The sequence below is a fragment of the Pan troglodytes genome, chromosome 10, assembly GCF_028858775.2.
Source record: "Pan troglodytes isolate AG18354 chromosome 10, NHGRI_mPanTro3-v2.0_pri, whole genome shotgun sequence".
Classification (NCBI taxonomy): Eukaryota; Metazoa; Chordata; class Mammalia; order Primates; family Hominidae; genus Pan; species Pan troglodytes.
This window is the reverse complement of record NC_072408.2, coordinates 117,002,888-117,023,907: the sequence shown is the minus strand read 5'-3', so window position 1 is coordinate 117,023,907 and position 21,020 is coordinate 117,002,888. Positions and strand designations below refer to the sequence as shown.

Here is a 21,020-nt window from a genome sequence, read left to right as displayed (position 1 = left end):
TTTTTTTTTTTTTAAAGTAAGGAACATATCACCTTTATTTACCAATTACTCCATTGTTTTCTATACCATTTGTTTTCTTAAGTTTACTTATAGGTTTCTAGGAGCTAATTCATCTTTCAAGTACAAGCATAGATAGACACACATATGTTTTTAATAATGATTCAAACCAGGAAAATGTAAATAAGAGTGAATAACTTTGCCATCACCAATGTATTGAGTCATACCAGTAGCTAAACTGTACAAATACATATTAAGACGGAAATGAAGCCATATTTTTTCATTTGTATTTTAAGAATGGACAAGTTTCAATAAATATATAATCATTTACAGGTTTCAGAATATTTGGACAATGAAATTAGACATCCATATATAGTCAGTATTTTAAAAGAAAACTTGCAGCTAAACAATCCCTAACTATGATGCTACAAACTTAGAAAACCTAGTAAGAAGGCTGGGCGCAGTGGCTTGTGCCTGTAATCCCAGCACTTTGGGAGGCCAAGGTGGATGGATTGCTTGGGCTCAGGAGTTTGAGACCAGCCTGGGCAACATGGCGAAACCCCATCTCTACAAAAAATACAAAAAAATTAGCCAGGCGTGGTAGTGCACTCCTGTAGTCCGCTGAGGCGGGAGGATCGCTTGAGCCTGGGAGGCAGAGGATGCAGTGAGCTGAGATTGCACCACTGCACTCCAGCCTGGGTAACAGAGTGAGACCCTTCCCTAATATATTGCCAAAAAAAAAAAAAGAAAACCTAATACGAAGTCCAGGTGTCGTGGCTCGTGCCTGTAATCCCAGCACTTTGGGAGGCCAAGGTGGGAGGATCGCTTGAGCCCAGGAGATTAAGAGCCTGGGCAATATGGCGAAACCCCGTCTCTACAAAAAAAAAAAAAAAACAAAAATTAGCTGGGCATGGTGGCATGCTCCTGTAGTCCCAGCTATTCAGGAGGCTGAGGTGGGAGGATCGCTTGAGCGTGGGGAGGCCAAGGCTGCAGTGAGCCGAGATCGTGCCACTGCACTCCAGCCAGCCTAGGTGACAGAGTGAGACTCTGTCTCGAAAAAAAAGGAAAAAGATTTTGAACACTAGGTATCGGATGTTAACATCCAATTGTTATTGTTTAACAACATAATTATTGTTAAATTATTTTTGGCATGATATTTTGGTATGATAGTGGTAGGAAACTTTTTTTTTTCACTCTGTCACCCAGGCTGGCTGGAGTGCAGTGGCATGATCTCGGCTCACTGCAGCATTGCCTCCCCAGGCTGAAGCAATCCTCCCACCTTAACCTCCGGAGTAGCTGCAACTACAGGTGCATGCCACCTTGCCTGGCTAATTTTTTTATTTTTTGTAGCGATGGGGTCTTGCCATGTTGCCCAGGCTGATCTCAAACTCCCAGGTTCAAACAATCCTCCCACCTCAGCCTCCCAAAATGCTGGGATTACAAATAGGTATGGGTCACTTTGCCTGGCCAGAAAACATTATTTTCAATAGTGAAACTAAAGAAACAGAAAAAATGTTGTATAGTGAAACACAGTTAGTCTTCATTATGCAATATAGACTTAAAATCAATGAAGATGATCTTATAACTCATCTAAATCAATCTAGGTAATTTAATTTTTAAATTTCTCATCTACGTATTTCAGTTTAAATATGAGGAAATGAACTCTAAAGTGATTAGAGGGCTTGTTTAGAATCACAAGTCTAAGAGTGAAGCCAAGTCACTTGATGACTGGTCATCTTTCCTCTGAATTATTAGTAAGTATACGTTTTTTCTTTTTTTCTCCTAAGAATGCAAAGCTGGTGTCTTTGTTAAATTGGTTGCTTTATGAAGTCAGCTAGACTAACTAATCAGTTGGTCATTTATGTCCTGATGGTCAAGGCTATAACTTACTCTCTACCACTTCTAGGAGTGGCTCAGAGAACTAAGAAAAATAATTATACAGTCCTATTTCAGTTGCCATCAGATAACTCTGGCAGGAGGGAGCTGAGCATCTCAAGCAAGGTTTTTCAGTTGTTTGTATTAAATAAATCAATGTTTGTAAAGCGCTTAGACTAGGGCCTAGAACTTTGTGTTTATTAAATAAAGTAAATGAATAAATTTACACCTATCTCATAAAGAGATATCTGAGAATAATTTTTTTTTTTTTTTTTTTTTGAGATGGAGTATCGCTCTGTCACCCAGGCTAGAGTGCAATGGCGCAATCTCGGCTCACTGCAACCTTTGCCTCCCTGGTTCAAGCGATTCTCCTGCCTCAGGCTCCAGAGTAGCTGGGATTACAGGCGCCTGCCATCACGCCTGGCTAATTTTTGTATTTTTCATAGAGATGGGGTTTCACCATGTTGGCCAGGCTGGTCTTGAGTTCCTGACCTCAACTGATCCACTGGCCTTGGCCTTCCAAAGTGCTGGGATTACAGGCGTGAGCCACCGCGCCCAGCCTGAGGATAATCTGAAAACTGTAACGCAGAACATTATCATGAACTCTCTGTGATTTAAAAATAGATAATTTTTTCTTTCAAAAATCCATCGTGCCTTTATTTCTGTAAAACTAAATTCTTAAGGAAGTCTTCCATCTTTAAAATGAATGAACAATTTCCCCTCAAAAACTGTACTATGACCTTTTGAAAACAAAGACAGTCATAAACCAGGTACAGTACTGAAAGCCTGAGTCAGTTAGACACATTTAAAAAAATAAATAATAATTCTTACCTTTCCAAGGTTTTCTTGTTCAGCAGTATTTTTGGTATACTGTTCCCTAGGGAGTCAACATAATGATTTACTTTCAATTTACTTCAAATGATTTGATCATACAAGTGAATTATAAATTAATATATCTATCTAAAATACACTAGGCAATATAGTTTAGGATACTGGAGTCAGAATGAAACCCATTATCAAATTCTTTGTCTTTCCCCATCTTTAGTTAGTTCTTCAAGTAAATAGTAATTTAAGGAAAAAAAAGAAAGCAAAACATTTAATAGGAAATTAAGATAATTAAAATGTTAAATACTATTTCTGGTTAATCTACCCTCAAAACAATGGCAACCCATTTGCTTAAATTACACATTGTTTTTGAAGAGGTTTGTAGAAAGGAGAAAGGATATACATTTTAAATAAACATTAAGTAGCATGTAATCTTGCAATTCTACTTCTAGGAAGTCATCCTACAAAAATATCCCATAACTTAAATAAACATAAAAGCAGACTATTTATTTCATCAATGCTTATAATAGTGAAAATATGCAAACAAACTAAATGTCTATAGATGGGAAAATGTTTAAGCAAATTATGGCATATCTTGAAACAAATAATGAGTTATACAAAAGAACGAGGTAAATCTATAAATACTGAAGTGGAAAATATTCTAGATCAAGAGAAAAACAGCATATGTAGTTTAATCTTTTTTTTTTCCTTTGAGACAAGGTCTCACTCTGTTGCCCAGGTTGGAGTGCAGTGGCATGATCACACCTCATTGTAGCCTCCACCTCCCTGGCCCAAGTGAATCTCCCACTTTAGCCTCCCAGGTACTGGGATTACAGACATGTGTCGCCATATTGGGCTAATTTTTTTGTATTTTTTTGGTAGACACAGGGTTTTGCCATGTTGCCCAGGCTGGTCTTGAACTCTGGGGCTCAAGCAATTGGCTCATCTCAGCCTCCCAAATGCTAGGATTACAGGTGTGAGCCACCACACCCAGGTGCAGTTTAATCTTATTTTTATATACATATGTATGTATACGTGTGTGTATACACACATACATATAACATTTCCCATGCATTAACTAACACACATATATACAGATGTATCAGCAAACACATGGGAAAAGAATACGGCTTAATGTACACCAAAGTATTAACAGTAGACATTTCTGAGACATGGCAATATGGACAGCATTCAACTTCTGTGCACACTACTTCATAATGGTTACTGTTGTTTTTACAAGTATTTCTTTTGTAAGCTAAAAAAAAAATTTTAATGTAAAAATTAAAAACATAATAACATTGTATTTTATTTGTAAACAAAATTATATTTCAATACTATTTAAGAAAAAATGTGAGATTTAAAGCAGGTGACATGTTAAGGATAAAGACTGAAGGCTGGGGCTGGGCGCAGTGGCTCACGAGGTCAGGAGATCGAGACCATCCTGGCTAACACGGTGAAACCCTGTCTCTACTAAAAATACAAAAAAATTAGCCAGGCGTGGTGGCGGGCACCTGTAGTCCCAGCTACTCAGGAGGCTGAGGCAGGAGAATGGCGTGAACCCAGGAGGCGGAGGTTGCAGTGAGCTGAGATCACGCCACTGCACTCCAGCCTGGGCAACAGAGTGAGACTCCGTCTCAAAAAAAAAAAAAAAAAAAAAGACTGAAGGATGAGGGGTAAAGGAACACACAACAAAGAAGAGACTGTTTTTGTGTGTGAAGCTACACTGCAGTATTTAAGAAAAAATTAAACAATATAAAATTGGGACTCCAAGAAATCCTAAGCCATAAAAAGAGAAAATACAGCAGTCTAAGTAAAGGAAAATTTTGCAATTAGTCCTGATGAATCCTCATTTTCAGTAGGGCGTGGTGGCTCATGCCTGTAATCCCAGCACTCTGGGAGGCTGAGGAGGGTGGTTCACTTGAGGTCAGGAGTTTGAGACCAACCTGGCTAACATGGTGAAACCCCATTTCTACAAAAATATAAACTACAAAAATACAAATAACAAAAATTAGCCAAACACAGTGGCATGTGCCTGTAATCCCAGCTACCTGGGAGGCTGAGGCAGGAGAATATGCTTGAACCTGGGAGGCGGAGGTTGCAGTGAGCCGAGATCGTGCCACTGCACTCCAGCCTGGGTGACAGAGCAAGACTCCGTCTCGGAAAAAAAAAAAAATCTGGCTAGAAGACAGATCAGAAAATGAATAGTTCAAGAGCAATTATTTCCTTCTTTGCTATTTATATCGATAACTTTGGAAGAAATAGAACTTAATTTATAAAAATTTTTATTTTTTAAGAACAAATTTAACTTTTCTCATTTCTTATCATTGGCCATATAGATTTATATGAACAAAGTTTACATACAATGAAAGAATATGAATAAGTACATTTTTAGTTTAATATGTTAGAGTATTAGAAAAAACACTGCTCTATTTATACAGTATTTTCAGTCTGGCTTGCATTCTAGTGCATTACATTGAAAAAAAATTCAGATTCTGCAAGACACTCTATTTCTTAGATTTTTTTTTTTTTTTTTAAAGACAGAGTCTCCCTCTGTCGCTCAGGCTGGAATGCAGTGGCATGATTTCGGCTTACTGCAGCCCCTGCTCCCCGGGTTCAAGTGATTCCCACGCCTCAGCCTCCTAAGTAGCTGGGACTACGGGCGCCCACCACCATGCCCGGCCTCTTTTTATAACATTAATGTACATGCCACTCAAAATCTCAATGCAATCTAGAATAAACGTGAGTCCTACATTTTATCTGAATTTTTACTGAATAGTAATAGCAAAACATTTAATATTTGAATTGTGATGAGGAGCAAAGAAGGCTTATGTTGTTCAATGATTGCATTTTATCACACCTAGCAATTCAACCATAAATGTATTTTTTTTTAGGCAGGATTTGATTTATTACAGTATGCCACAAGCTGGGATTGCAAAAAAAGCACCATATAAGGACTAAGCAGTATTTATATATCCTTCTTGAAGACTGGTACACTGCAATCACACAATTTCCAGCTAAAATGCAGTCATCACACTGCACAATTAGCAGGCAGATGACTAGAGTCTAGGCCATGTGGGACTTTAAAAAGAGACCAACTTTACTGCTTATGACAAAGCAATTATGAAATTATATATATTCCTGGGTGGCGGGGAATGAAGAGTTATTGCTTAATGGTTACAAGAGTTTTTGTTTGGGATGATGAAAAAATTTTGTAAATATACAGTGGTGATGGCTGTACAATATTGTGAATGTAATCAATGCCAATGAACTGGACACTTAAAAATGGGTAAAGTGGCAAATTTTATATATTTTATCACAATCAAAAAGTAAGCAAGCAAGAAATAAAATCATATGTATTCCTACTTAGCAGGGCTAAAATATCTAGATGTTTAGTAAGATTTAGTATTAAATAATATCTTAGTGTCTACTTACTTAAATATGCTAAATTTGTATAATTCTATCTTATTTATAAAACTTTTATTGGTGAAAATATTAAGTATCTCAATATAAAACAACAAAATCACTTGCCTAATTGCCTTTCTTTTTTCTTGTTGATCAGAAGAGATATATGCCTTCATCTCATCAGTAGCACGACGAAGTTGAACTTCTAGGTTCTAAATAGAAAGACTTAAGTTTTAGGGAAGACTTTGATATAGAAAAAACTCAGAAATGTTTTTGATCTACTTTGTCTTACCTTAATCATACAATTTGTATAATGGTATCTACTTTCTTCTTGAAGACATTCTTCACGGAGTCTTCTAACTTCCTATAATATATAATTTTAGATAGGTGACATTATCGAAAGAATGAGACAGATATGGCGATGATGACTTTAGATGTACAACAAAGGACTACCATCAGAGTCATTTCCTCTTCTGCAATTTTAACTTTGTTTATTCTAGCACAATAAGAGATAATCTTTTTCTAGAGAATACTCATATCACTCTATAACCTGCAAGTTCAATTGTATTTTTTGAGACAGAGTCTCACTCTGTCACTCAGGATGGAGTGCAGTGGTGCAGTCTTGGCTCACTGCAACCTCCTCCTCGCAGGTTCAAGAGATTCTCGTGCCTCAGCCTCCTGAGGAGCTGAGACTACAGGCACGTGCCACCACGCCTGGCTAATTTTTGTATTTTTAGTAGAGACAGGGTTTCACCATGTTGGCCAGGCTGATCTCGAACTCCTGGCCTCAAGTGATCCTCCTGCCCTGGACTCCCAAAGTGCTGGGATTACAGGCATGAGCGACTGCATCTGGCCCAATCATACATTTATTAAGTACCTACTGTGTGTCCAGCACTGTTCTAAGTGCTGAGGACACAGAAGTGAACAGGCAGCTTCCCTGCTTTCACTGAAGTAGAAGAAACCAACATAAACAAGGAAACATAATGAAGGATATTTGAGATGGGGATAAGCGCTATGAAGGAAATCCATCAGTAGAATGTGATAGAGGGACTGGGTGGGCCAGGTTGGGAAGAAGAGTGGGTAACATCAGGTGATCAGAGATCTCTGAAAGGCAGTGACACTAAGGCTGAGACCTAGTGATGAAAAGGAGAAGGGAGGGCGAAGAGTTAGGAGCAGAGTATATCACGCAGAAGGGAAGAGTACATGCAAAATCCCAAAGTGAAAACAAGCTTGGCCTGTTTAAAGCTCAGGAAGAAGGTCAGAGTGGCTGAAGCTCCATGGATGAGGAGTAGAGCACATGGACATGAAGTTCATAAGGCAGGTGGGGCCTTGTAGACCATAGTTTGGTGGTTAGATTTTATTTTAAGTGCAACAGGAAGCCAATGAAGGGTGGCAAAAATTTTAAACAGGTTTCTTAGGCTGCCCTATGAAGAATAAACCTTAGGAGAGCAAGAGTAGAAGCAAGAGAATAGGTAAGAGTTTACTGTGGGAGGCCAGGCAGCAGATAATGAGCCTTGTACTTTGCTGGGAGTGGTACAGATGGGAAATTAAGTGTGTACAAATTAAAGAAATAAAGATCTCTGGAGCTTAGGAGATGATGATAAAGATTTGGGAATCTTTTGACATTGATGTAGTGAAAATGTGCGTACACGGGCAGTATTTAAAACATTTTTTTTTAGAGAGAGAGTCTTGCTCTGTGGCCCAGGCTAGAATGCAGTGGTGTGATCATAGCTCACTGTAGCCTCAAACTCCTAGGCTCAAGCAATCCTCCTGCTTCAGCCTCCAGTGTAGCTGGGACTACAGGTGTACACACAGGTAGTTTTTGCTAAATTGTTAAAATAAAAACTCTCTTCTTACCTGTTCTAATTTGGACCGATTGCTTTCGAGGCCTGCTGCACAGCTATCATACTGGGATTTCTTTTCATCACACTCCTGGGTCAGTTCCTAGTATAAAAAGGGAAAATGATTGAATAAGTGAAAAACAAAGGTCCCAAACATGGCTCTGAAACAATGCATGCCCTTGTCAGTCTTGTAACTTAACTCTAAGCTTCTTGGCATACTTAAGAGTTATTTATGCAACAACCAGACATTTGAGAATTATGATAGATGAAGGTGCTGATAATAATAATAGCTACCATGTATTGAGCTGTGTGCCAGGTTCTTTGTTAGGAGCTGGGGAGACAATAGTGAATAAAACAGCCAAAAATTCTTCCTCTCAAGTAACGTTCAGACAAGTAAACAGGCTGCTGAGAGCTATGATAGGAAAACACAAGGTGTTACAGAAGGCACACAGGACTCCCGGGAACCTAACCCAGGCTTGGGGATCAGTGGGGACAACTTCCTGGAGAAATTGATATCTAAGCTAATCACGAAGGATTAGTAAGAACAGTTAGGTGGAAGATGAACAAGGAGAAGACAGTATTTAAAAAAAAGGAACACTATGTATAAAGGATTGAAAGCTACAGAGAACAAGAATAATTAAGAAACTTATAAGTAGTTTACTATGCTGGTTTATTTATTTCTTTTTTTGTTTGTTTGTTTGTTTGAGACGGAGTCTCACTCTACTGCCTAGGCTGGAGTGCAATGGTGCGATCTTGGCTCACTACAATCTCCGCCTCCTGGGTTCAAGCGATTCTCCTGCCTCAGACTCCAAAGTAGCTGGGATTACAGGCATGTGCCACCATGCCTGGCTAATTTTTATATTTTTAGTAGAGATGGGGTTTCACTATGTTGGTCAGGCTGGTCTTGAACTCCTGATCTCAGGTGATCCACCTACCTCGGCCTCCCAAAGTGCTGGGATTACAAGCGTGAGCCACCGCGCCCAGCCTATGCTGGTTTATTTCTGGGAAATGGTGAGGGGAGGCTGAAGACCTAGGCAGGGGCTTAATTAGAAGAACTTCGTAAAACATTCTAGGGTGTTTGAAATGTACCACTGACAATAACTAAATCTCAAAACGGCACCTCAAAAGAGATATTAATACCACCATATAATGCTTGGAGAAAGTTCAGGGAGACCAAGTACCTTGCCAAAGATTATACTGCTAAGAAAAGGTGGAGTCTGCTGGGCATGGTGGCTCACACCTGTAATTGAAGCACTTTGGGAGGCCCAGGTGGGCGGATCATGAGGTCAAGAGATTGAGACCATCCTGGCCAACATGGTAAAACCCCATCTCTACTAAAAATACAAAAAAATTAGCTGGGCATGGTGGCACGTGCCTGTAGTTCCAGCTACTCAGGAGGCTGAGGCAGGAGAATCACTTGAACCTGGGAGGTGGAGGTTGCAGTGAGCCGAGATCACACCACTGCACTCCAGCCTGGCGACAGAGTGAGACTCCATCTCAAAAAAAAAAAAAAAGGTGGAATCACAATTTGAATTCAGGTTAAGCAGTTTCTTTATTGCAAGGGGGCAGGGAGGAAATTTAAATTTTGTTTTCTTTAAGTTGTTTCAAAGTTTCTTCTAATGTAGTATTTTGAATGGGATAATTTGAAAATCTCCTGCTACAAACACCTAGAAATGCTAAAAGTACAGTCATGCATGGGATGATGTTTCAGTCACAACGGACCACATATATGATGGCAGTCCCATATGATTATAATGGAGCTGAAAAAATCCTTTCACCTTAGTGATATCATAGGCATCATAATGCCATAGTGCAACAAATTACTCATGTGTTTGTGGTGATGCTGGTGTAAACCAATCTACTGTCAGTTGTATAGAAGTATAGCAATACAATTATGTACTGTATATAATACTTGATGATAATAAACCACTATGTTACTGATTTATGTATTTACTATGCTATATTTTTTATTGTTATTTTAGAGTGTACTGCTTTTACTTATAAAAAGTAAACTGTGAAACAGCCTCAGGCAAGTCCTTCAGGAGGCATCCAGAAGAAGGCATTGTTACAGGAGATGACATCTTCATGTGTGTTATTGCTCTTGAAGACCTTTCAGTGGGACAAGATGTTTCAAGGTGGAAGACAGTGATATTGATTACCCTGACGCTGTGTAGGCCTAGGTGTGTGTCTTAGTTTTTAACAAAAAAGTTTAAAAAGTGAAAAAAGCCTGGGTGTGGTGGCACAATCTTGTAATTCCAGCACTGTGGGAGGCCAAGGCGGGTGGATCGCTTGAGCCCAGGTGTTTGAGACAAGCACAGGCAACATAACAAGCCCTACCTCTACAAAATAAATAAATAAATAAATAAATAAATAAATAAAAATTAGCCAGACTTGGTGGTATGTGCCTGTGGTCCCAGCTACTCCTTAGGCTGAAGTGAGAGAGCTGCTTGAGGCCGGGAGGTTGAGGCTGCAGTGAGCCATGATGGTGCCACTGCACTCAGCCTGGGCGACAAGAGCAAGACCCTGTCTCAAAAAAAAACAAAAAACAAAAATTTTTCACCTTTTTTTTTTTTTGGAGACAGAGCTTTCTCTTGTCGCCCAGGCTGAAATGCAATGGTACGATCTTGGCTCACTACAACCTCTGCCTCCCGGGTTCAAGCGATTCTCCTGCCTCAGCTTCCCAAGTAGCTGGGACTACAGACATGTGCCACCATGCCCAGATAATTTCGTATTTTTAGTAGAGACAAGGTTTCACCATGTTGGCCAGGATGGTCTTGAACTCCTGACTTCAGGTGATCTGCTCGCCTTGGCCTCCCAAAGTGCTGGGATTACAGGCATGAGCCATTGCACCTGGCCAAAAAAATTTTTTAAATAGAAAAAAGCATATAAAAGAAGGATATAAAGAAATAAAATATTTTCATACCACTATACAATGTGCTTGTGTTTTAAGCTGTTATTACAAAAAAGTCAATTTTTTTTTTTTAATTAGAAGTTTATAAAGTAAGAAAAGTTTTTTAAATTTTTTTCAAGACAGAGTCTTGCTCTGTCGCCCAGGCTGGAGTGCAGTGGCGGGATCTCGGCTCACCGCAACCTCCGCCTCCCAGGTTCAAGCAATTCTCCTGCCTCAACCTCCCGAGTAGCTGGGATTACAGGCATGTGCCACCACACCCAGCTAATTTTTTTGTGTTTTTAGTAGAGATGGGGTTTCACTATGTTGTCCAGGCTGGTCTGGAACTCCTGACCTCGTCACCCGCCTGCCTCAGCCTCCCAAAGTGTTGGGATTACAAGTGTGAGCCACTGTGCCCGGCCAAGAAAGCTACGGTAAGCTAAGGTTACTTTATTTTTTTAAAAAAATATTTTACATAAATTTAGAGTAGCCTAAGTGTACACTGTTTCCAAAGTCTATCATAGTGTACAGTAATGTCCTAGACCTTCACATTCACTTACCACTCACTCATTGACTCAACCAGAGAAACTTCCAGTCCTGCAAGCTCCATTCATGGTAAGTTCCCTATAAAGGCATACCATTTTAAATCTTTTATACCATAATTTTACTGTACCTTTTCTATGTTTAGATGGGTGTAGATACACAAATACTTACCATTGTGTAACAAGTGCCTACAGTATTCAGTATAGTCACATGCTGTACAGGTTTGTAGCCTAGGAGCAATATATCTACCATATAGCCTAGATATGAATAGGCTATACCATCTAGGTTTGTGTAAGTACACTCTATGGTGTTTGCACAATGATGAAATCACTCAATTATGCATTTCTTAGAACGTATCCTCATAATTAAGTGATGCATGCCTGCATCTACAAATGCTTGGTAAGATAGAGCAACATCCTTTCAGATCCCAAGCTGAACTGAACTCTCAAAGAAATAAAAGAAATTAACAGGACCAAAAAGAAAGGGTAACATTATGGCTACCCTTGGTGAAAGGAATTGGGATGGTCAGTCTTGGTAACACAGTGATTTTAATGTTCAGGCAGAGCAGATGCAAAGCCTTGGGTCTATGCAGAGTAGGAAGTTAGAACTGAGGACCCCATAGTAAATCTTAAGTTGTTTTCAACTTGTGAACCTGTGAGTAAAGGGTTAACACCATCCCGAGAATGACCTTGGTTTCATGACCGTGGTTTCCTGCTGCACGGTTTCCTTAGAAACAGGATAGTTAGCACAGATGAGTAATGTGTATGCTGCCTTTGTTGTGTGGGACTGCATCTGGGCTGGGGTCACTAGTACAGAATAAAAGATTGCTGGAAGAAAGGGGATGTAGCTTCTATGTATCAAAGTGACCTTACAGACACCCAAGGCTCTCAAAGGTGAAGGTCACATCCAAAGTGGGAAAAGGGGCTGCAGAGCCTACGTACTTAGGTAGCTGCTGGTCTCTCGAGATGAAGGTGCTATAGTTGATAAAATCCTTTTTTTGGTTGCAAGTCTTATGGTCAAACGGATCACTATGCAGCTGTGACAGTGATCATAGCTGTCCTCAGGCAGCTTTGGAGTTTGAATTTACCCTATCTACATGGTCTAGGAACTTCCAAGCTGAGAAATTAACTCAATATTAGCTCCAAGTTTGTGATATTTCTAAAACAGAAAAACTGAAAAACCACTGTAGAGGTGTACATCCTCCATCCTGGCTGCCAGGATTCAAGAGACAAAGCTCTGTTAATGAAAGCTCACAGTCCCAAAGTATAAAACATGTAAGGGAAAAATCAATTCATTAGGAGTGAGAATCAGAAGATATAAATAACAGGACCATACCTAAAGGAACTTTGGATACTAGAAATAAGCCAACTAAATAAGTATATTTAAAATAATAAAAACTATAAAGGGGGAACTGAAAACAAAAGATTACAAAAAGTGAGGCCAGGTGCGGTGGCTCATGCCTATAATCCCAGCACTTCGGGAGGCGGAGGTGGCCGGATCACTTGAGGTCAGGAGTTTGAGACCATCCTGGCCAACATGGTGAAAACCTGTCCCTACAAAAAATACAAAAATTAGCCAGGCGTGGTGCGCATGCCTGTAGTCCCAGCTACTCAAGAAGCTGAGGCAGAAGAATGGCTTGAACCTGGGACACGGAGGTTGCAGTGAGCTGAGACTGCAACACTGCACTCCAGCCTGGGCGAAGAGCAAGACTCTGTCTCAAGAAAAAAGAAAGAAAGAAAGAAAGAAAAAGTGAGAAAAAATAAAAATGAAAAAGACAGTCATTGAAATTAAAAATTAAGTGGATGAAATAAACAATATTAGACACCTCTGAGGAAATAAAAGAATGAACTAAAACACAGAGCTGAAGAAATTATCTAGAATTCAACACAGAGAGACAAAAATATGAAAGTGAGATTAAGTAACAGGGAACAGAATAAATATCTCTAACATATCTCTAGTATGAGTAGCTGGAAAACAGACCGCAAAAAATGGGAGAGAAAATATCTGAAAGTATTATGTAGACTTTTTCCAGAATTCATGGAAGACACAAAACACAAATTCAGAAAAGTAAATAAAACTAAATATACACTCAAAACATGGTACTGAAATCTGGACAACACCAAAGAAAAAGATAAAAATATGAAAACCAGTTATAGGGAAGATATTACCTAAAAATAAATGATAAACTGATAGCCGACCCTTCAACAAAATAAAAGAAAGCATGAAAATATTTTTTTTCTGACCAAGCCATTATTTAAAAGAAGAAAAAAAAAAGATGGCTTACTTACTGTAATGATTCTTTACTGCGAACACTAAACACACACATACGCGCACACTCACAAAACAAGGAAATTGTATTTCAGGAAAAAGAAAACTGAATCCAGAAATAAGGAGTAAAATACAAGCAGTGATGGTGAAAACTGCTAAATATATAGGTAAATCTAAACAGGAAATGATTATATAAAGTTGTAATTATAATACTAACAACCACCATAACAACTACTTTTAGAGATGTACAAATAAAGAAATAAGGGCTGGGCATGGTGGCTCATGCCTGTAATCCCAGTACTTTGGGAGGCTGAGGCGGGCAGATCACCTGAGGTCAGGAGTTCGAGACCAGCCTGACCAACATGGAGAAACCCCATCTCTACTAAAAATACAAAATTAGCCGGGTGTGGTGGTGCATGCCTATAATCTCAGGTACTCGGGAGGCTGAGGCAGGAGAATTGCTTGAACCCAGGAGGCGGAAGTTGCGGTGAGCCAAGGTTGCGCCATTGCACTCCAGCCTGGGCAACAAGAGCGAAACTCCATCTCAATAAATAAATAAACAAAACAAACAAATAAATAAAAAAAATACCGGAGGATAACAATGCACATGTAAGGTAGAAGAGGGTGTCAAATTATTCTAAGGTTCCTGTATTGTGGAGATGTTAACAACTTTAGACTTTGTTAAGTGAGGAATATATATATATATATATATATATATATATATATATGACAAAAACCTAAGAATAAATAATATCAGAATAGAAGATAAAAAAACAGAAAAAAGGGAAAAAAGAGAAAAGAAAACAGGATTGGTACAATGGATGGTTAAAAAAAAAAGCAAAGAGAAAACACAGTAAATAATAGGATGTACAAAATAGAAAAAAATTCAAATGCTTCAAAAATTAGAGTAAACATAAATGAGATTAAACTTACCACTTAAAAGACAGATTCTCAAACTGGATGTAAGAAACTACACCCACACAAAATCTATCTATCTATCTATCTATCTATCTATCTATCTATCTATCTATCTACTTATCTACCCACTCACCTATCTATCTATCTACGTAGAGTGCAGGTCTTGCTCTTTCACCCAGGCTGGATGCAGTGGTGCTATCACGTCTCACTGCAACCTCGAACTCCTGGGCTCCAGCTATCCTTCTGCCTCAGCCTCCCAATAGCTAAGACTATAGGTGTGTGCTCCCATGCTCAGCTAATTTTTTTACTTTTTGTAGAGATGGAGTCTTGCTATGTTGCCGAGGCTGGTATTGAAATCCTGGGCTCAAGAGTCTCCTAACTCAGCCTCCCAAAGTGCTAGGATTACAGTCATGAGCAACTGCTGCCTGGCCCTACATGCTATTTATGAGACATACATAAGACAAAAATAAGGACATAGGAAGCTGAAAGCAAACAGAAATAAGAAGCAATACTAATCATAAGAAAGCTGGCATATACGCTTTAATAGTAGACAAAATAATACTCTAAGGCAAAAACCATTATGTACCATAACAAGGAATAAAGTTTAAAAATAAAGACAGAACATAAAATTCAACAGGAAGTTTTTTTCCTTCTTTCTTTTTTTAAAGACAAGGTTTCACTGTGTTGTGCAGGCTGGTCTCGAACTCCTAGGCTCAAGTCATCCTCTTGCCTTGGCCCCCTGAGTAGCTAGGACTATAAGCATGTGCTATTACCCTGGGCTGGTTTTTGTTTTTTAACCAGGAAGATTTTGTTTGTTTTCTCTTTTTTTGAGACGGAGTCTCGCTCTGTCACCCAGGATGGAGCACAGTGGCATAATCTCAGCTCACTGCAACCTCCGCCTCCCAGGTTCAAGCGATTCTGCCACCTCAGCCTCCCGAGTAGCTGGGACTACAGGTGTGTGCCACCATAGCTGGCTAATTTTTGTATTTTTTGGTAGAGACAGAGTTTCGCCATGTTGGCCAGGCTAGTCTCGAACTCCTGACCTCAAGTGATCCACCCGCCTTCGCCTCCCAAAGTGCTAGGATTACAGGCATGAACCACCACACCTGGTCTGTCTTGGTTTTTTGCTGTAATAAAATACACATAACAAAATTTGCCATTTTAACCATTTTTTAAGTGCGCAATTCAGTTGGCATTAAGCACATTCATAATGTTGGGCAACCATTACCACCATCCATCTACATAACTCTTTTCATCTGAAAAAGTTTCCGTGAAACATTTTACCCATTCACTAGGAAGTTTAGAACACCGCTTTTATAAGCCTGATCTGATGAACACAGGGAGAACCCTGTACTCAACAACTGGAAAATAGACATTCTTTTCAAGATCGAGTTACCAAAAAAATTAAGTTGGCCTCAGATCTCTCCATAGCTACATTTAACCCTAGAAGATTGTCGAGCTACACTTAAAAAAAATCCTCAAGGAAAGAAAGCATGATCTAATAGTCAAACGGCTGTTGAAATGTTTAGGCAATAAACTAGAACATGCAAGAACTCATCAGGGAATATTGTTCTTATGAGTCTTTTTGGAGGACTCAACTAGAGGACAAGTTCCAGGCAATCAAAAGAGAAGTGAGACAAAGGGCAGTCTGTGAATTGGTAATGAGAGCTGGATCTAATAATTACAGGTCTAGAGCTGAAAACCAAAGCGAGAAGTAGGGTAACAGAGGAGAATGTAAATGTTATATGCAGTGACAAGATAGAAATGATACAACAAAGCCTTCAGGAAGAAGAAAGGGAAAAGAAGGTGGAAGGCAGAGTAAGTAAGCTGGTTTCCTCATTTTTTTAATTGCTAGAGGTGGGTGGGGGAATGTCAAAGAATATCATTTAAAGCTAACAAGTCATACTATAAGTGTATTCAAGGTATAACGGCAAACACTAAGACAATACAATCTACTAAAATCAGGTGCTAGAGGAGAGGGAAGGAAGGGAGGAGGAACAAGAAATATATCAATTTCATGACTTCTCACAGTGGGGATTAATAGATGCCATCTAAAGAAATAAATAATGAATAGTAGAGTTAAAAGGCTAAAACTAAACCATAAGCCAGAACACACACATATGAGGGAGAGAAGTCAGGGGATGAGTGAGGAGGGGAAAAAGGAGGAGAAGGAGATTTTTTACAGGCTTTAAAATTGAAAGCCAAACATAAAGTAATACCACCCAAACCAAATGTATCTGCATATTAATAAATATATAAATTTACCTATTAAAATAAACCTTTCAGATGATATGACACAGCAAAACCTAATTCAAGATCTATTCAAGAGTCACATCAGAAACAAAATACTTTTTTTAAAAGTGGAAAGTATAAGGTGGGCAAAAAAAGTACAGCAACCAAATGTTAAAAGAAAAGAAAGCAGATAATTTGATCTTGGTATCAGTCACGGTTGATTTCAGTCCTCCCACCTCCTGAAAAAAGCTTTTGTTTTTAGAAAGTAGAACAGAAGTGTGGAGAACAAATTTAAGGTAGTTATTAAAAAATTATCTGTTCATTAATTATCAGAAAATTTCTGGAAAATACATATGGAGCTGTTAAGTCATGTGCTGGGGATGCTGAAAGAAATAATTTTTATTCTTTTCCTTAAATAACTCTGTATAGCTTTAATTATTGCTAAGAACATGATTTTACTTTTATATGAAAAAGTAATCAATAAATAATAGATATTTCATTGAAAATAAAAATTATCAGATTGCATACTCTAAAATATAAACAGGGTGGGTGTGGTGGCTCACGCCTATAATCCCAGCATTTTGGAAGCCTGAGGTGGGAGGACTGCTTGAGCCCAGGAGTTCGAGACTAGCCTGGCAACAGCAGACCCCATCTCTACTTAAAAAAATTAAATGAATAAAAAAAAATGAATATTTCAGTTTTTTCCTACATATAAGCAATTATATATAATTATTCCATTTAATTACATATAATTTATAGAACTGCTCCTAAGAAAATAAACATAAAACTTTTCAAAATGCTATTCTAATTCTAGATGACTATAATAGATCTAGATAAATATAAGTTAGACATCTTTCATTGTTGATATGGTTTGGATCTCTGTCCCTGCCCAAATCTCACGTCAAACTGTTACCTCCAATGTTGGAGGTGGGGCCTGGTGGGAGGTGATTGGATCGTGGGGGTGAAATTCTCATGAACGGTTTAGCACCATTCTCTTGGTGCTGTTTTCATGATAGTGAGTGAGTTCTCATAAGATCTCGTTGTTTAAAAGTGTGAGGCCCCTCCTCCCACCCCCTTGCTGCTCTAGCCATGTGATATGCCTGCTCTCTCTTTGCCTTCTGCCATGATTGTAAGCTTCCTGAGGCCTTCCTAGAAGGTGAGTAGATGCCTGCATCATGCTTCCTGTATAGCCTGTAGAACCATGAGCCAATTAAGACTTTTTTCTTTAGAAATTACTTAGTCTCAGGTATTTATTTACAGCAATGAGAGAAAAGACTAATCCAGTTGTGATGCTCTAATATTCAAACAGCTGTTAATATTCAAATTTAGAAAAAAATGCAAGTATCACACAAAGGAAATATATTAACACTTCCCTGTAAAATTTCCTAATAGTTCAGGGTTGTCCATTAAAGTAAGTTACGTATTTTTAAGTATTCCTGCTCTTTGAAAGTGTCATAATGTATTTTTGTAGTTTCAAGTATTAAACATAGTTAAACAAGTTAAAAATATAGTATTAAAAATAGAGAACAGTGAATGTCAAATGGTGGAGGCTGCCTGATCTGGATTTGTAGAGGGCATTTACCTTCTGACAATTTATCTTTAAAGCAGTGGTTAGAACTAGTTTCCAAGTAATGGTATTTCATCACTTCTCATAATCTATCATAGTTTGCTGTGCACCGTGCCTCCTAGCAGTGCAAGTTCATTAATCTAAAGTTAACTTGTCACCACTTGTGGGCAGACTCTGAGCTTTTACCTGGACACAGAAGAATGTGACTTCATATTTATAGCTTTAAGGTCCATATGATTTAAAGAAAAAATCTCCTCTGGCTGAATTTGTGCGTTTCAGCTTAAACTGCTTTTTCTCTGTCTCCTCTGCCTCCAATTATTTATGGCTAAATAAGCAGCATAAATTAAACAAAAACCCTTGCAGGTCATTTTTGGGGGGAGGGGTGGGAGACAGGGTCTCACTCTGTCACCCAAGCTGGAGTACAGTGGCATGATCATGGCTCACTGCAATCCTGACCTTCTGGGTTCAAGCAATCCTCCCACCTCAGCATCCCGAGAATCTGGGGCTACAGGTGCATGCCACCAAGCTCAGCTGATTTTTTAATTTTTTGTAGAGACAAGGTCTCGTTAGCCAGGCTGGTCTCGAATTCCTGGGCTCAAGTGATCATCCTCCTGTCTCAACCTCCCAAAGTGCTGGGATTACAGGCATAAGCCACCACACCTGGCCTGTATGTCATGTTTTAATTCTCTTTTGAAGAATTGTATCAATAATGTAATAATGATAATTTGTTTTCTATATTACCCAAGTAAAATATTCAGGGTTCTAACTAGCACATGTGAATAAGATAGAATACTAAAAGTATCATAAAATCAAATTACTTGATAAAATCAAAAACTTACTTGATATTTTTGACGCAACTGTCGTAGCTCTTTTATAACTGAGGCAAGAGCTGACTTCTTTTCAGATACCAATGAATACAGTTTTTTCACCTGTTATTTGAACAAAAAGTATAACACCTAAAAAAGAATTCAAAAAAAGAAAAATACTACATGCATAAAGATATTAATTTCAGTGTTAAATGTAAGAGCAAAAAACTGCAAATTACTTCAGTCCCAAACAACAGAGAAGTGCTTTAGAAAATCCTGATTCCTCAGCAAGATGGAATACTATACTATTTAATCATTGAAAACGTCAGTTCTCAAGACTGTAAACCATTACGGGAAAATCTTTATAATTTAACATTGAATAAATATATTAAAAAATTGCCCTATACAACTATAATCATGATTTATTATTTATGTAGGCATATAAAATATACATAAATATAGATGGAGTGATATTCAAAATACTACAGTATAGTCCAAATAGCATAAGTAATGATCCATCAGAATGGACACCAATCAGAGAGATGAATGGGGTCTTTTTTTTTTTTTTGAGACAGAGTCTTGCTTGGTTGCCCAGGCTGAAGTGCAATGGTGTGATCTCAGCTCACTGCAACCTCTGCTTCCCAGGTTAAAGTGATTCTCATGCCTCAGCCTCCTGAGAAGCTGGAACTACAGGAGTGCGACACCACGCCCGGCTGATTTTTGTATTTTTAGTAGAGACGGGATTTCACCACGTTGGCCAGGCTGGTCTCGAACTCCTGACCTCAAGTGATCCTCCCGCCTCGGCCTCCCAAAGTGCTGGGATTACAGGTGTGAGCCACCGTGCCTGGCCTGAACAGGGTCTTACATGCTAACCTTTTTAGGAGTTAGATTGTGATGAGATCCAGAGGGTTCTGGGGGAATGGCCAATGTGGACAAGACAACTGGAGGGGGGTACTCTGAGGGTTTGGGGCGGCTATTTACCAACAAGTAATATAAGACATCAACATTTTAATGCCTGGTGAAAGTGTACTAGTGCACCTCTGATTGAATACGAGTCCTGAAAATGGAAAGATTCTAAGAACATACACAACAATGAAATAATTCTATTAGGGTGGTATGATCTGGGAAAATTTATTTTTCTTCTTAAATATTTCTTTAATGTTATATAACTTTTGCACATTAAAAAAACAGAAAATGCATAAACTATTAGAATTTGAACAACCTTACTAGAATGAAAAAAATTCAAAAGAGATTGATAAAGACAGATGAGACCGGGTGCAGTGGCTCACGCCTGTAATCCCAGCACTTTGGGAGGCTGAGGCAGGTGGATCACTTGAGGTCGGGAGGTAGAGACCAGCCTGCCCAACATGGTGAAACCCTGTCTCTACTAAAAATACAAAAATTAGCCGGGCATGGTGGCACACACCTGTAGTCCCAGCTACTTGGGAGGCTGAGGCATGAGAATCACTTGAACCCCAGAGGTGGATGTTACAGTGAGCCAAATTCATGCCACTGCACTCTAGCCTGGGCAATAGAGTGAGACTCTGCCTCAAAAAAGAAAAAAAAAAAAGATGAAAGAATGTAATGTGCAGAAATTAACAGGTGAATGTTTCACTGAAAATAAAACTAACACAAAACACCTGCCTTCTAGCTACACAATAAAAGAAAATTTAAATAAAAGTATCATCACCATTTCAGACATATCATCCAATGTTCGTCCTTTCATTTCATCAACTTCACTCTTCAGTGCAGATACTCTTTCTAGCTCTTCTTGGGTGTAACTATATCCAGATATACCCTTTTTCTCCTCCATAGTTTGCTATAAGTAAAAAATAAAAAGGCCACAAAACATGTCAAAA

The 21,020-nt window shown here is 38.8% G+C and overlaps 1 protein-coding gene across 8 annotated transcripts in view; it reads right to left on the bottom strand.

The window, feature by feature from the left end:
* Window positions 1-21,020, bottom strand: part of IFT81 (intraflagellar transport 81) — a 133,678-nt gene that overhangs the window by 6,524 nt on the left and 106,134 nt on the right. For 6 of the 8 annotated variants that reach the window (XR_008538365.2, XR_010147760.1, XM_054663518.2 and 3 more), the window contains exons 13-18: window positions 20,852-20,980; window positions 19,195-19,284; window positions 7,957-8,043; window positions 6,392-6,463; window positions 6,226-6,311; window positions 2,704-2,749 (exon numbers count right to left, since the gene is read on the bottom strand). Coding sequence is in view for 4 of the 8 variants with exons in the window: in XM_054663518.2 (XP_054519493.1) it covers window positions 2,704-2,749; window positions 6,226-6,311; window positions 6,392-6,463; window positions 7,957-8,043; window positions 19,195-19,284; window positions 20,852-20,980 (510 nt within the window). In the remaining 4 variants the exon portion in view is untranslated. Of the gene's footprint in view, window positions 1-2,703; window positions 2,750-6,225; window positions 6,312-6,391; window positions 6,464-7,956; window positions 8,044-19,194; window positions 19,312-20,847; window positions 20,981-21,020 lie in introns of those variants that run through there. The other 2 variants (XR_010147761.1, XR_002938864.3) reach the window with 2 other exon arrangements.